Source organism: Cryptomeria japonica, chromosome 4 (assembly GCF_030272615.1).
Source record: "Cryptomeria japonica chromosome 4, Sugi_1.0, whole genome shotgun sequence".
NCBI lineage: Eukaryota > Viridiplantae > Streptophyta > Pinopsida > Cupressales > Cupressaceae > Cryptomeria > Cryptomeria japonica.
This window is the reverse complement of record NC_081408.1, coordinates 564,700,450-564,716,982: the sequence shown is the minus strand read 5'-3', so window position 1 is coordinate 564,716,982 and position 16,533 is coordinate 564,700,450. Positions and strand designations below refer to the sequence as shown.

The window sequence follows — 16,533 nt, the reverse complement described above, 5'->3', positions numbered from 1 at the left end:
ATCATACTACTTTTCTTAAAGATACAAAATATATTTAAAGAACTCGATGATTGCCAAGAGGAATACAGTTGTCAACCAACCAATGCTTATAACTACCCAAAGCCAACAAAGATTAATACATAGTAGATAAAACATCTTATCAAAACATAATAATAGTGTAATGTCCCCAATTTTTAAGGTGACAATTAACTAAATTGATATTTATTAAGTTGTCAAAAAAATAAATAAAATATTCAAACAATGACTTAATATTAATTAATTTAATTAAATAACAATAAAATAATAAAATATTATTATAAGACCACTTCATTAAATAAAGTTCTCCAATCAGCCTAACCTTCTAGATGTTTCCTAGAGGGCTTTATAAGGAGGTCTTGGGGTTGTAGCAAGGGCATGCTTTTGGAATTGATAAACGTTTATGATTTCTGGGGACGAAAACCTTTAGGAGTTTGACAGAAGGGCTGGACAAAAACCTAGTTCTTCAAAAGGGGAGGATTAACGATGGAGTCTACATCTGTGCTAAATTTGTGAAGTCTCCTTTGGAGGCAAATTTGCAAATAAGTTTTATTAACTGTCTTGGTAATAATATTGTTTAGGCTTTGGCGTCTTTATATTTTGAGTTTGGAAAAATAAGAAGAATTCATTTTGACTAAGAGTTATTTGTTTTTTATCTACGGACTAATTAATTGAAGGGAAACAATGTTATATTAAACATTTCTTTGGCTTTCCTTTACGGGGAATAATGAAGTTATTCTTGCCATTATAATAAATTGGCGGTGAATGGAAATTGTGGTCTATTTGTAAGAATTATTAAGTGGGTCGACTCAATGAGAAGCTTCATATAAACTCAATATATATTAAAGAAAAGTATTGGTGCTTTTATTATATTATCGAGAATTATTGATTTATGCTGCAACAGTCTATCTTACATCCCACTTGTGCCCTAAATATTTTGATGTTGTTTTATGCACTGATACTTGTCGCTTAGTCTTGTGGAATGATGGTTCGCAATGCACGTGTTAATGATTTAGCTTTAATCATTATGATATATGAGTTGATTACTTCTTTTGTCAATAAATGCAATGATAGAGTTATGCCAGGATTTCGGACAAACTACATATTTTGACCTAGTGTATGCAAGAAGGTTGTCATCCTCCGAGAAGGGAGGGAAAGTATCATCAGGTTGAGAGGCAACAGAAGGACTTAATGCCATCTGGAACCCTAATTTGTAATTTGAGACTTGTTGAATTGTGATAGCCTTGTCATCGTTAGCCAATGTTTATCCAGGTAACCGTACTGGTCAGCCTAGCTGATTAGGGTTGTAGCGTTCTTGTCTTGGATTATGGTATTCATTTCACACAACCGAACTATTATTAAGGCCTTTTATTTTAACTCTATCTGTTCTTTATGATAAATGGAAACTTTCATGAAGTCATTTGAATATTATAATTAAAATATAATTTTACATACACATACATACATACATATATATATATAGGTAAATATATGTGTGTATACATAGTTAAAAGGATACACACATATATGTACCTATATAGATAGGTACATATTATGTACATATATATGTATAAGTAAAGGTTTATTTTAATCTTTCTCACTTAACTATCGTGTGGCTTAGTAAAGCATGCCATGGATACGAGAGCTATGCTCCATGAACAAGTCAATATTATAACGTAGCCCCACCTTAAAATAAGTTTATCGAGCTCATATTGTGATCCAATCGGCTTAAAGCTGATGATGATGATTTGAATCTATTATTCGAACTTTGATCTAGTTGTTCACTGCCTTCAAGAAGGAAGGGTGGGAGTATAGCATTGTGAGCAAATGAAATGAAATAAGAACTCATATTACTTTGAAATTAACGGAAATGCATACAACCATCTCAATAAAAGCAATTAGAAGAGATTTTTGAATCCATAAGTAAATAGGGTGGATTAAGGCTCTTGGCATAAACACAGGGACTTCTTTGGAAGAAAAGAATTATCGCTCGGAAACAATTAATTGTCTTCACAATAGTAATGGGAATTTCAGTGAATTATACTAAGGCAGCTTTGCATTAGCCATAGCCTAGAAGAGCATTGTATCATGTAGTGTCCCTTGTAGTTATATGTGTAAAAATAAACAATTTGCACTAAAGGAATATCGTCAAACACTTGGTGCACTAGTAAGGGTCTGCTGTTATACAATTCTGATTGCTGTTTGATTTGAATTTTGAAAAATAAATGTTGAAAAAGCAACAATAATTGATAAAGGAAATAGTCATAGATATGAACCTTTTCATATACACAATTGAACCAATAAATGAGTCGGATATTTCTACAAATAATCGGCATGCAACCACCAATGTTCACTTCAGACTTTAATTCCAAATAACAGGTTCAATCAGATTATACTTTCAGACTTAAACTATCAGTTTCATACCAGACACAGTCCTTACAATGTCTTTAATGGCTGCCTTCAAAAATCAGACTTTGACTTCAGACTTACATACAGAAATATACTGAAACAAGAGGGAAACCTGGTATAAATGGTCTGAAATGGATCTGCGAATGTGACAGGAGCAAGAACCGATTTTTATTGAATTTTTGGGAGCCTCCTTGCTGGAAATCGCCTCCTTCCTGCAGTTCCGCCTCTGCCCTAGCCTGGAACCCTCTAAATAAATAAATGCTGCAACTCAAGTCCTCCAAACTGCCCTTGAAATGATTGCCGGGATGAAGGGAGAAGATTCATCAAATACCCATGAGGAGTGAGTACTTTATTAATTATGAGTCTTCAGCAATGAATTTCTGAGAACACTTATGGCAGGTCGTCCTTCAACAGTAGTCTGATATGCACTGTTAAGAACCCCAAAACATCACCAAATTGTGTACAATTGGAGTGCCAGTCTGTCCTTTAAAAGATGGATGCCAAACTGAATTCAATGAACACAAATACTGAAACTCCACACCAATCTGGACTCCATGAAAACTGAAACCTAAGCTCAATATGCCCAATGTGAAAGACTGAAGTATCTTCCACCACAATGCAACCCTTTGGAGGATCTTTCACCACCTCAGTTATGCCAATCAAAGAGAGTTATCGTTCTCTATCGTTCTCTAAGACTGAAAATGAACTCCAGAAACCCTTGGCTCCACAAGTTATCAAGCAAAGAAGATGTCAAAACATTGGATGATCCAACAATGACCCTACCCCCTCAATTTATTCTTTTTCTCCAAGAGGTCGGCCACCTTCTAGAAGATTCCTTTTTAATAAAATAATATTTAATTGCACTTTTAAATAATATTAAAATATCATTATAATATAAAGTGCAAATAACATCAGACGTGAAAGTACATTATTTCACCCAAAATCATATAAAAATCAAATGTGAAGCCACAAGCACTGCCCAGGCGACCCTCTCATCAACTCCTTGGCCTATGAGGGTCAAGTAATAGGCTAAACTCCATCAATGTCTTAGAACTAATGAGAAGGGGACATTACATATTAAGTCGTAGCTTGCCAAGAAGGAAGCTGAGACATGCTAGCTTTCAAGGAGGACTTTTGCAATTCGTGTAGCTTACAACTCTCTAGGACATGTTCTTGTAATCTTGAGGTGTATTAAGAACTTGCAATTCCATGCTTTCCAATTAAGAAAAGAAAGAGATTCGTTTTCATTCTTGAAAAATGTAAAGTTACACCTCCGTTAAGGCAGAAGCTTAAGTCGTAGGTTTGAATTAAAAGGAATGGAAAATTTATTTAGCTATATGACATGCACACTTAGCTTGTTTAAATGGTGCAATGTAATTACGCCTATTTAAACCCTTATAAGATTTTAAAGTAAAGGCTATTGCTGCTCTCCTCAGACAACACCGTATACACTATGATGTGTATTTGTAATCTTTTGTAATGTCCCCTTCTCAACAGTAATCAATTCCGTTGGCCCGTAGGCTAGTCGGGAGTAGAAATTAGGGTTTCCTACTTCTAGGAGGATGTTTCGACATTTTTGGTGGCTTGCATGTTGGAGTTTTACAGTTTTGATTCTGGATTCCTTCTGGGTTTTCAAAAAGATTCACAATGATGGTACATGCATAGCAAGCAGTGAAGTTTGGTAAACTTACTATTTTTAGTAAGTGGGGGCGAGGACAACTCATTTCTCTGTGTTTTTCTAGGTTTTCAAAGAGCTTCGCGATGGTATGGCATGCAAATGAATTGGAGGACTTTTCCGGACTTACTATTTTTAGTAAGTTGCGACGGTTGCTCAAAATGTGGTTAAAATCACTTTGGAAACACTTACTATTTCTAGCAATATGCTATTTTTAGTAAGTGCTATTTTTAGCAATACTATTTTTAGCAAGGTTTCAAAAGGTCAGTTCAGATGGCTATTTCCGACAAGTCGGTTTTAGCAGTTTGTCTTCCAGCATTTTTGGAGCTATTTTGGCGAGTCTGAGCTTATTTTGAGCGATTCATGCTTGAGGAAAATATTTTATAAGTGAACTATTAATAAGGCTAGATGGACGCCTTAGGAGGAAATGAGTTAATTTTATGATATAATTCACTTTATTACTTTGGACGCCTTAACACACTTTATTGATATTTTTTATTAAAGTAAATTTGCCACCTTGTGATGGACAATTTTGGGAAAAGAGAAATGAAATGCAAATTACAAATTATAGAAATGAATGTGCATTTGGATTTGGTGTCCATTTGGGAGGGAATTTGAATTTGAATTTGGAGCTTCAAAGGCTATAAATAAGAGTGTCGGGCTCTTGTTTTTGGTATCCATGATTATTTGCAACGAAGTGTTGCCGAAATTCCGATTGATTGCTTCAAGGAATGCATACCTCCTAGCTAGTTCTTGGCTTCTTGCTCGAAAGATAACAACTGGTTGAGATTGTGAGACTGTTCTTTACACTGAAGAATAGATGGAGTTCATTGTTGTAGTAACATTTGATGTTTTCTGATGTGTTTTGGGGTGTTTGTGAGTTTTCAGGTTGCAGGTGGATTGTAGAGCTGAAGTGTTTTTTCATCATAAGTCTAAGGGGGAAATTTTGTGGCTTTTGGGTATTCTCTCTTTATTTTCCTAAGGCCTAGGCGATCCTATATGCCAGTTTTCAGAGGTTAATTTGGAGTTATGAATTTTATATAGCAAATCGCCCTTCTTCCCAGGCTGTACCATGTCCGGGGCTGTCTTAGAATGTGTGCATTAAGGGTTAGATCAGATTTGCAGCTAGTTGTTGGTCTTGGCTTGGGCGCCTCCTCACTAGAGCTCATTTGCACTTAGTTTCAAGTCTTTCCGTTGAGTTTTGGAGGAGTTATGAGCATTTTAGTGTGTTTTAATGTTGCTGGTCTAAGTTTTTCAGTCTATTGGTGAAGTATATCAGATTAAGAATTTTGGAGTGTGGGGTTGTTTTTTGGATAGTTGGTCTCTTGTAGCTTGTAAAGTGCCTTGAACATCATTTGCAGCTTTGGACAGCGATATGACAGCAATATCTCTTGATCTGAATTTCATGTTATGTATTGTAATGATGATTAGTAGTACTAACAACAATCTTCATTTTGGAATTGTTTCACAACACCCACTGAATAAGTGGAAGAGGTTGGCTTCGCCGCCTATCTTTATTTCATTGTACTCCTGTCCTCCCACTAAATAAGTGGTTGAGTAGATAGTTTGTTATTTCCAATCCTCTCGCTGAATAAGTGGTTAAGTGATTGTCTTGTTTACTTTAGTTTTCTTGGATTTGTAATTGGCTGGTCATACCGCCAAATAGTTGTTAAATTCCAATATTTCTTTATCCCACTGAAAAGTGGAAGTGGCTGGTCCAACCGCCAATTTGTATTGCTCTCCATATTTTACCATGCTAAAGCTAATGGGTGAATTTATGGTGTTAAAAATCTGAATAAAATTTGTGGGGAACATTTCATCTTTCCTTCCTACAAGAACTTTTCAGCTAGATAAGGAAGCCCTTAACCGAGTCAAGAGATGCCAATGTTAATGGAACTTATAAAAACTCAATGATACAAGTGTTGCTATGACTCTTGGAGTCAAAAAACAACAACAATGAAGAGTTTAATAGGTTATAATGTTACAATTTACATCAGATATTAGGGCCAATTATTGGCTACCTTCCATGAATCATAGTAATGAGACTGTGGTAAAAATATAAATTAATGCAGCTGCTGCTATTTAAGCTTGTTAGAATCAGATAAGGAATATGATACATTAATATGAAGATTAGTGAAATCTGCATTACTGTCAAAGAAGGACTTCATATCTATACTCTTGGGTGAGTAGGTTGCTAACTCAAGAGCACAAATATGAACTCAGAATTCTAAAAAAAACTTAAGATTGTTGTTCCTTGGAAAAATATTCCATGAGAGCTAAAGTCACCATACCCAGCATATGAAACTTAAGTCTAGACATGAATGTCATCCAGTGAGCCTCTTAGACTCAATTGCAGTTAGCACATGAGATAGGCACAATGGCTTGGACAACCTCATTAGGTTAAAGTCTTGCCGAGTAGGGTGATGAACAATGACTACATGCATTGGCGTGTTGCAACTCAATCCTTTGGCTGTGATGCTGCAAACTGTAAGTGTCAATCAGTTCTTTGATCTAGCTATACAACCCAGTCAGAGGTCATACTAGTTAGGAGTAGCCTATGGTGTGTGATCGATTAGGGATTGTGTAGGGTCAAGCACCAGTCTTAGATGGCATTAATTCAACTTCTTTTACTTCCCTGCAAAGGGTCGGGCCTTTCCAACCGAAAATGGCACAAGGGACTAGTAAGTCCGTGGTTGGGTGGAAAAGTGCCCTAATGATACTTTCCCTCTCCAAACAAAGTAAAGATCATTTAAAGTTCAAAATGTGAATCTGGAAACTGTAAACACTAAACCTCTCTTGAATTCTTGTTTATGTTGCACTTTGTTTTATTTATGAAATTATGCTTATGCATTTGTTTACATCTTTTCTAGCGTACTTTCTTTCTTTCAGTTTCAAAAAAAAAAAGTGAGCTGCGTTTTTTTGCATGCTTATAAATCTCAATTTAATTATTTTGTATTATTGCTTATTGTTTAGTAGCTAGATGCTGCATGTTATAGTCTAAGGTTGGGTGCAATACATGAGAATAGCAGTGGGTAAATAATAATCAAATCGTGGGCCTCATCCTTGTTACCACAACACTAATATTATTGTGAAGTCTTATCTACCATGGAAGTTCCTTTCATCTATCTCAAGCTTTGAGGGTTCATATTTTAACGCTTAAAAGATCTATTGAACGCTTGGGTGCATGTAGGTAATATTCTAAAGTGATTCACCAGGGTATTGTTGTGACGTTTTCACACATCGCCCCATTGCAAATGGAGACCCCCTACTTTTTAGGCCCTTCCAGTCTTTTGGCTTTGTTTTTTGGGTCTTTTTCGCAGCAGTCTTGTCAGTCTCTCTGCTTTGCAAGTGCTTGGGGATCATATTGATTAAATCTGCTTTTTGTTTGAGCGAATTTGGTGAAGTCTAGGGCCTGTTTCATCAATTTTCGGGTTTCTGCCTTCAGTCCTAGATTTTAGGGGGTTTCTTTTAGGGTTTTGGAAAAACTGAATTTAGAACTGGAATCAGGACCTTTCAAGGAACCTCCCAGTAAAATTTGAGCGATTTCTGAGCACTTAATATTGAATAGGAGTATTAAATCTTTTTAGTTAGGGAGCATGATAGAAGTTACATCTAGCCTTATAATACAACTAAAAAGATTTAATACTCCTATTCAATATTATACGAAAACAATATAAGTTTATAATATAGCAGTATCAAATAATTTTCAATCTACTTCATTCAAATATTTAACATAAGTTAGGTTCAAAATACATATAGATATCATCAAGAAAACACAATTTTTAACTCAAATAGAAAAGAAGACATCTTTATTTGATAATAGATGGGAATACATCTTTATTTGGTAATAGAAGGAAAGACATTTTTATAGAAGTGTTGTAACACGTTACATCACTCATCCAGAGGAGTCAGGGGAGTGTATTTTTCAGACTCATTAGGACTTAAAGGAGTATATCCTTCCGATTCAGTCTCACTCAAAGGGGTATAGCCTTCAGATTCATCATCGCTTAGAGGAGTATACTCCTCAGATTCTTCAGAACTTATAACAATTGGCCTTATAGGTGAGTATTCTAACTCAGGTTCTTTTTCTTTTACACGGATATTCTTCTCAGTAAGACACTCAGTAGGGTCTTTTCCTATTACAACACTCTCTTCTGGGACTGGTTTTACTTCAAAAGGAATGTCATCCAAAACCGGCTTGACAAGAGATTGAGGATCCTTCTTAACCCTCAGGTAATGGGCATACCCAGCTACGGACTTTCGGGCTGTCTGCTTGGTACGCACCATTTCTGTAATGTTTAAACATAAAGCTATTAATCTCCAAATTTATCTTAGCGAAGTGACTCATATAGGTCCTAGTGTTATAAAACCTGGCTCTGATACCAAAATGTAAAGACGTCAATCTAGGATCTAATCTAAACTACGTCTTATTCATAAATAAACTTAGATTTCAAAAATTAAGCCTATTTCATACAAGGTATAAGAAACAACATAAATAAATATAAAAACATTCATAGATATAATATTGTCATCCAAATGAATAATACAAATTTCACAACATATAATCCTTTTATACCCTACTTAGGCTTCAAAATTGCCTTAAGTATATACAAGAAGATGCATCCGTCGATCTTTATTCTGAGTCGCTTCCTTCAGTCCTTTGAACGAAGACGAGAACAAGAATCAGGCGCTTTTTCCGCCCAACCTTGAAGCTTACGCTTCCCCGGAATTCTTGGTCAATCAAGAATACCCGACCCTGCACGAATTGTTTTAACCAAAGAATTTGAAAGCAAGAGGGAATCTGGTGCATGCCTAGATAATATATGCATTTTCATTTTTCTACTTTAATCTAAGAAACAAGCATTCACTATTATTCAAGGATGTGGTAGAGAGCATAAAATAGGGAATTTCCATCATTTTCTACGGATAATTCAAATAATAACTCGGCCGAGTATAATGCCATTCACAGCAAAATAATAGTTGGAAAAAGCAACTATTCTCTCTAAAATAAAAATCCACATTCGGCACCCGTCCCGAAAGGTAATTTTCTAACTCAAGCCAATCCCTAGCTTGGTTCCCTCGAAAACAAATTCAATTGAGAATACAATCTTTCTTTTTAAGCGGAAATAGAGATATCATTTTTCCTTACTAACATTACTTGTCTAATATATCTATTGAAGACAATCTTTCATATTTTGGAAAACGATAAACTTTCATAAGCAAAAGGTGTTATGCATGCATGAATTTACTCTCATATATAAACAAAAAGTATGCAAACACATTCTTAAATAGAATTAGAACAAATCATTTTAGACATAATACGTTATTAACAATTAGTTAACATCTTTTTCTCTATATTCTTTTCTTCTATTCTAAAATGATTTACAATGCATTTCCAATAAAATAATGACAAATGCAACACATTTGGATAATCGTACCTAATATCTAAACTTCCATTTCTATACATTTTTATACCAATTAATAACAAATAATAACCATAAACAAAAGAATTCTGACCTCTTGTAAACTTGGAGTGGTTTGTAAGATTTTTAACCTTGACGCTCTTTCGTCAAATAGTTCCACGCCTTGTTCGCAAGTCTCTCTCCAAACTATTCCTATCTCTATATCAAATCTATCTCTATCTCTCTCGTCGATATTATCAAAGTATCTTCTCCTCTCTTCTATTCTATTCTTCCCTTCGAGAGTTTATCGTCCTTCTCTGCTTGTGAAAATGAATGAATGTATCTCCTTTCCTCCCATCTTCCACCTCTATTTATCCATTATTCCCTACGATTTCTCCCTATTCAAGGGCTCGGTGATTGCAATTGTTTAGGATTCTATTTCTTTTAACTCTCCTTATTCTTCCACGTCTAAAAGATATGGCATTCTTTGATGCGTACTTGGCAATCTAACAAGCTTCTACGATTGACAGGTCTTTCTCCTACCACCGTGAGATAGGGAGTTTAACTGCAGAATTAATATGGCAAGGCACTTACGCATCGGTTATCTTATGGTCACTGTAGTTTATAAATCATTCTTTTCCTGCAGTTCTTTACCACGCTATAAGTCTATCTCCACGTTAACTCCACGAAACGAGTTCATCTCTAAGTTATCTGCTGCTTCTACTCTCCCTTATCGTGATTACAGCAGCTTATCGTTACAAATGGTGTTTGTAGTTAGCGGTTTCCTTGCTATATCTGCCAGTTCTACACCTTAGCATACACGTTGAGGCTAACTATGCTTAGTTTATGCCATGGATACCATGTCTTCCACGCTAAACCTTTGAGTTCGGTATTAAATCGCTGGTCTTTGCATTTATGAATGAAATATTATGTTAAATTCGACTATATAGGATGAAAAATCGATTAATGATTGAATTATATAGTGATTCTATGATTTCATTTTCTTTGTGTGGAAATTATCGATTATGTTTGGTTTTCGGAATTACATTTTAGATTGTACGTATTTAAAATTAGGAATAGATTATAAACTTGTATATTCAAAAGTGAATATAGTTCATGTTTAATTCATTCGCTTATAATTTAGGATCATATGATGTGATCTTAGGTATCAATTAGGATCATATGATGTGATCTTAGGTATCAATTGGTTGACTGAACATAAAGCCATAGTGAACTGTGAAGATAAGGTCATTAGTTGCATTGATGATTTTGGGAATTCTGTTGAAATTCTCGGGTCTCAAAAACCTTTAGAATTGAGATACATTTCCGCAATGCAACTCAAGAAGGCCCAAAGAAAAGGATGTTCCATCATTGCCGTCATAGTTTCGGTGGTTAGCAGCCACCCTAGTCTGTCGTTGGAGATATCATTTCTGATATTTCACTTTGTACTTCATTGTCGGATCTATCCCTACCGTGTGGAAATATAATTATAAATATCTGGTTCTTGGCCATTCAATGTTGTTGGTGTATACTCTATGTTGATAATTCATTCTTGTATGTGCAATAATCTTATCGACGGAGGAATTATTGACGATTGGATCCTTCAGTGGAAGCAACATTGTCGTACAGAGTATTTGGAAGTGTGCGGCCTACTTTTCTGTACGAGTGGAACTTTACATCCGAAGCTGAAGAGTGTCGAGTGTCGTTGATTAAGGGCCGAAGGTGTCGAAGGTACTTTGCCCTCGAGTGCTTCCCTCGGGTATTTGCCCTGGGGTACTTCCCTCGATAATTGCCCTTGGGTACTTTGCCCTCAGGTACGGTTGGGTGTTGTTGATTGAGGGCCGAAGGTGTCGAAGGTACTTTGCCCTCGAGTACTTCCCTCGCTATTTGCCCTCGGGTACTTCCCTCGCTATTTTCCCTCAGGTACTTGGCCCTCGATTACTTCCCTCGATAATTGCCCTCGGGTATTGTGCCTCGAGAGAGCGCCGGTACATCACAATGGTACGTGACGTGTGGTGAAAATTTGGGTACCGTACGGTTAGTACATTACAAACTATGAAGGTAAAATATTTTGCCAAATAGACTTAGGATAAAAATATTATTCCTCCTCTCCAAGCCGTCCAAATCTAAATAAAATAAATATAAGCCTTAACCATTAAATATACCCTCTTCAATTACTGACAACTACCAACATTGAGCTGAGGCCAAAGTACAAAACTGCATCGCTAAAAATAGTCATCTGAGCTGGAGCACAGGAACTTGCCAAAAATAATACTGCCAGAAATAGTACTTACTATAAATAACATACTACTAAAAATAGTAAGTGTTTCCAAAGTGATTTTGACCACATTATCTAGAGCAGGAGTCGTACTTACTAAAAATAGTAAGTCCGAAAAAAGTCTTCAAATTCAATTGCATGTTACACCATCGTGAAGCTCTCTGAAAACCCAAAAAAAAACCAAAGAAATAAGCTGCCTTCGCCTCCACTTACTAAAAATAGTAAGTTTGCCAAACTTTGCTGCTTGCTATGCATGTACCGTCATTGAGAAGCTTTCCAAAAACCCAGAAGGAATCCAAAACCAAAACTGACAAACTCCAACATGCAAGCCATCGAAAATGCTGAAGCATCCTCCCAAAGGTAGGAAACCCTAATTTCTGCTTCCGACTAGCCTACGGGTCTCCGGAATAGGCTAACAATCAACTAAGATGATTATCGTTTAGAAGGGGACATTACATGTTAACAGAGTTGCAGACTTTACCACTGTTGGTTGCATTAGAGTGGGGCAGTGGAGTGATATAGTGTTTTTCATATGGCTAATTTGGGATTCCACCATTGATAAGGGTAAGTGATGGTGTTCCCATAACTCCATATTGTTGAGCATGATTTTGATGCCAACAATAATTTACCCATCGATAAGAGTAAGTCTCATGCAATTGCCCATTCTGTCTTTACTTGTCTCAAAACCCCTCTAAGTAAAGAAACCATCAAATGCAGAGCAGGGGTAGGAATGATGTCAAACTCTCAGTCAACAACTTAGATGGGCATTTGGGGCATCACACCACACACTTCCTTCACAAATCACCACTAGTCCTTGTAGCCCTCCTAATAGGTCTGTTTGTCCATAACTTTTGACGCAAACATGATATTCAAAATATAAACACAGATTTGGATACTCATTTGGCCTTTACAAATATCTCAAAATGGGGTAGGCTTACTTTGTAACGATTGGGTCAAATCTTGACTGTTCTTGTTTTAAGTAGGCCTAATTTGGCTTGTAGGCTTGCATACAAGTTAGAACTTGATCTCCAAAGGTCTTCAAAAGGTGTTCAGGCAAGGTTTGAGGCCTAAGCAGGGTCCATACACTCCACACATCATCCCACTTCATTCCAATACACACTTAATGAGACACAATGCAAATTTGGTCTTTCTACCAAGAGTTTCAGCCTGATACATAGAGATATCAAGCCTAGGGCATCACTTTTCCATAGGCAAACCTCCTCCCCTGTTCCTGCAAGCTTGACATATTGAAGAACACATATTTACAAGCCATTCCACCAATTTATAGGATTTTTTACCGATGGAATGGAGAGTTATGCATTTTCCTTTATCACTAGTTACACCAGGAGGGTTTGGACCAGTTTTCAATAAAAATACAATATCTCACTCAAAACTTAACAAAAATCGATGAGACCAAGTGCATAAGAAAGTAGATTCACATATCTTTCAATCCCAATTGGTCTGAGATCAAGATATGGAATATACAGTCCACACAACATGTTGCAACAGCCATGCAAATGAACAAGACTGTTACAGTAAAAAATGCAGTAATCTTTTCCAAAATGATTCAATTTCTTTTCAAAAACATCCATCAACCCCTTGGGTCGAGTTTTCAATGCATATTTAAGATTTTACAATCAGTTTTGAACTTCCAACCAACCTACAACTAACTTTTGACAATTGACAATAACAATAACACAGTTGTTATTGACAACATTGATAGCTAATAAGCAACTTTTGCAACTTTTGTCCTAATGACACAAAAACTTCACAAATGACCCAAAATGACTAGAAATGGTCCAAAATGACCTTATTCCATGCAGAAACGTCAATTGAAGATAAAATGTCAATTTTCACCTATTGGACCTAGCCTGGACCTGGGGTGCTCCTGCACCACCATCTCAACCAAGAAAGCACAATTTGAGAACAAGGCTGAAAACCTCCCTGGAACCACTCTCCATTTTGCCCTTGCCAAACACACTTGATGAACTGCTGAAAATTGCAGCTATGCAAATCATCGGTACTCTCCACTAAACAATTAAGGTGATGGATGTGTTGGATGGGTTTGGAATACTGAAAACTGTGCTCCTCGTAGATCAAATACCAAAGAGCAACTCCTCACTACCTCAGAACCAAAAATAAAGGGAAATACACCTTTGTATAAAAAAAATTATCAACTCCAATTATTTTGCTACTGAAGTTCTAAATGATCTTTGATGCAAGAGCATCCGAGGGTGTAAGAGCAATCTTGCATCACCCAAAAATATGTATATAATTTGGTTAAAGTTTGGTGAATAATTCTATTTTCTATAAGTGTTAAATGCAAGCTATCGTATATCTCCATGTACCTTGAAAAGTGTTCAAGGGGACATAGGGGGATAAAATATTTTAATATTCATGGCCTATGTCAAATGGCAATTGTAATTTTCATAAAAGGACACATTTTAGGATTAATTAAGGCAAAATGGATAAATTCCCCATCTTGGCATCCACTTGGGGAAGGGGAAGAGTCAAGCTTACACATGTCTTGGCGGTTGTAAAGAAGAATGGGAAAAGTCACCTCTTTAGGCGCCTACTTTGGAAAATTGAAGAGACACCACCTTAAGCACCCTTTTGGGGAAGTTGTAGTGTCTCTTATTGGCTGTGCGTTGATTTCCTTTGTGGCCATGTGTTGTTCACCAAGAGGGAGGATTTCCAAGAAGCACAAGAGAACTATAAATTGGGGCTTGGGCTAGTTGTTTCATCACCCAAAGTTGAGTGGATCATCTAGAGTGGAGTGGATCATTAAGAGTTGAGCGATAATTCTAAGTTAAGAAGAATTCTCCTTCATTTGAGAGTTGAATAGTAGTTCCAGCTTGCAAGTTTTGAAAAGCCCATGAGGCTAAAGCATTGTAATTTCTGAATATTTGTGTTTCATTTATTTGAAGTAATAGAAAATCAGTTATTTCTATTCTTGCAATTTCTATGCAATTTCTTTATTATACTATGTGTGAATGTCGGGTGGAATAACCCTTCATTTAGTGTAACAGAGCATGTGTTTGGGTGTCAATATCTTAGCCACTTTCTTGTATGTAAGAATGCTTGTCTATTAATACTCCTAGTTATGCTGCAGGTTCTTTGCCTGCTGGGAATTCTTTGTACTCTCCCCTCTTCACACTAAGTTGAAAAAGGGTTTTTGTAATCTTACCCTTTAATTATAATTTTTCTCTTATTCAAAATAAATGCATTTATTTTCACAATGTTCAAACATCAGCTGTCATCGTCAGACAGTTCAGAAATTTCAAGCGTAGTGTATAAAAATCTAGTTCCTCTATATCCTAAACCAGCTTTGGATGTATTAAATTATATTCCTTTGTATCCTAGAACAGTTTTATGAATAGAATCACACACTAGTTTATATTATAGACCATCAAGGCGGGGTAAGCAATAATCATAAGGCAAAGGGAACCACAGACTCCACAAGCTCCAAAGCAACGTTGGGTAGTCCTAGCAATTCTAACACCAACCTTTGGATTACCAATTCAGAATCGAATCTATTTCAATCTACCCTTATCTACCCTTCAAATCTTATACCCCTTAGATTCAACCTAAACCAGACATGGCCAAAATTTTATAAATTCTCTCATTGTTCGCCAATGCACATGGATAGTGCTTCAAACGCCATAACAGTCATTTGATTAAGTCTATACACGGTCTCGGAAAGCCAAGACATAGGCAACTTGCAATTAGCAAATACCGCTAAAAACTTGGCAGACTCGAAAACATTTAAAATGTTCAAAAGTTCATTAGCTAAGGAAACCCTGTTTTGGCTTAATCAGGGTGTTAAGTATTTATTTATAGAAATCCACGGCACTTACCTGAAGAAGAAGGTCCTTGCTTCCACTTAAAGATGGTTCTTGCCCAGGAAAGTACGGATACTGAGAAACGGCCTGCCAATTGACAAAAATAATTCCGAATTTTAAAGTTATTCAAAAAGGAAGCTAACGTCTGAAATCCTAACCAATCATCTAAAGACTACAAAAAGGGATACGACAATTCATTCTTCTGTCAGCGCATTTTCTTCTTTCTTGAATCTTGTTTTCCAATTTCTCAACCTAAAACTCTATAATCCAAGAAAATAGTTAAATATGAAGAATGTGGACTCACCTCCTCTGGAGAAGCCCAAACATGCAAATGAGAATCTATGATTTTAGCCTTCGAGGCCATTGCTGTGATCTTCACTGTTCTTCTACTCGTGTGACTGTGAATGGAGAAATGCAACGGTAATTTTAGCCTTAACTTCGTCATTAATTTATATAATCAATCTGAACAGAATAAATAAGTTTACCTTGCGAGGAAGAAAAGACGCTTAGCCAGAAGAGGTGGTGGTTTGAAATGGAAGGGAGAGCAGTAAGTGAAAAGAGCTCCCTGCATTTTTAATACCTAATACTGTTCCATGCATATCTGGTAGAATTTTAGCAAAACTTGTATATCCAAAAAAATCCAACATTTCTTTTAACTGAAAAAAATTAAAAATTATTGATTTTTGTTATCAGACCGTTGTAAGGATCTGTATAACTGGAGAACATCTAGACGTTACTAGGCTCAACCAATTAAATGCACTTTTCTACGTTGGATTGGTGTAGCCATGGCTAAATGATGATGAAATGAAATGAATGTTTTTAATGACATCTATGAGGCCAAACAAGTCTATGGGATCTATGGATAGCTAGCAAAGAAGGCATGCAAAGCTCGAACAAATCCAAACTGTTAAA

At 36.2% G+C, this 16,533-nt stretch overlaps 1 protein-coding gene across 3 annotated transcripts in view; it reads right to left on the bottom strand.

Annotated features, from left to right (window-relative positions):
* The window catches only part of LOC131036099 (uncharacterized), a 176,034-nt gene extending 159,737 nt beyond the window's left edge, over nt 1–16,297 (bottom strand). For 2 of the 3 annotated variants that reach the window (XM_057967911.2, XM_057967913.2), the window contains exons 1-3: nt 16,107–16,292; nt 15,926–16,019; nt 15,637–15,708 (exon numbers count right to left, since the gene is read on the bottom strand). In XM_057967911.2, coding sequence (XP_057823894.1) covers nt 15,637–15,708; nt 15,926–16,019; nt 16,107–16,192 — 252 coding nt within the window. In that variant the 5' untranslated portion in view covers nt 16,193–16,292. Of the gene's footprint in view, nt 1–15,636; nt 15,709–15,925; nt 16,020–16,106 lie in introns of all 3 variants that reach the window. The other variant, XM_057967912.2, reaches the window with a different exon arrangement.
* Nucleotides 16,298–16,533: the final 236 nt, after the last annotated feature.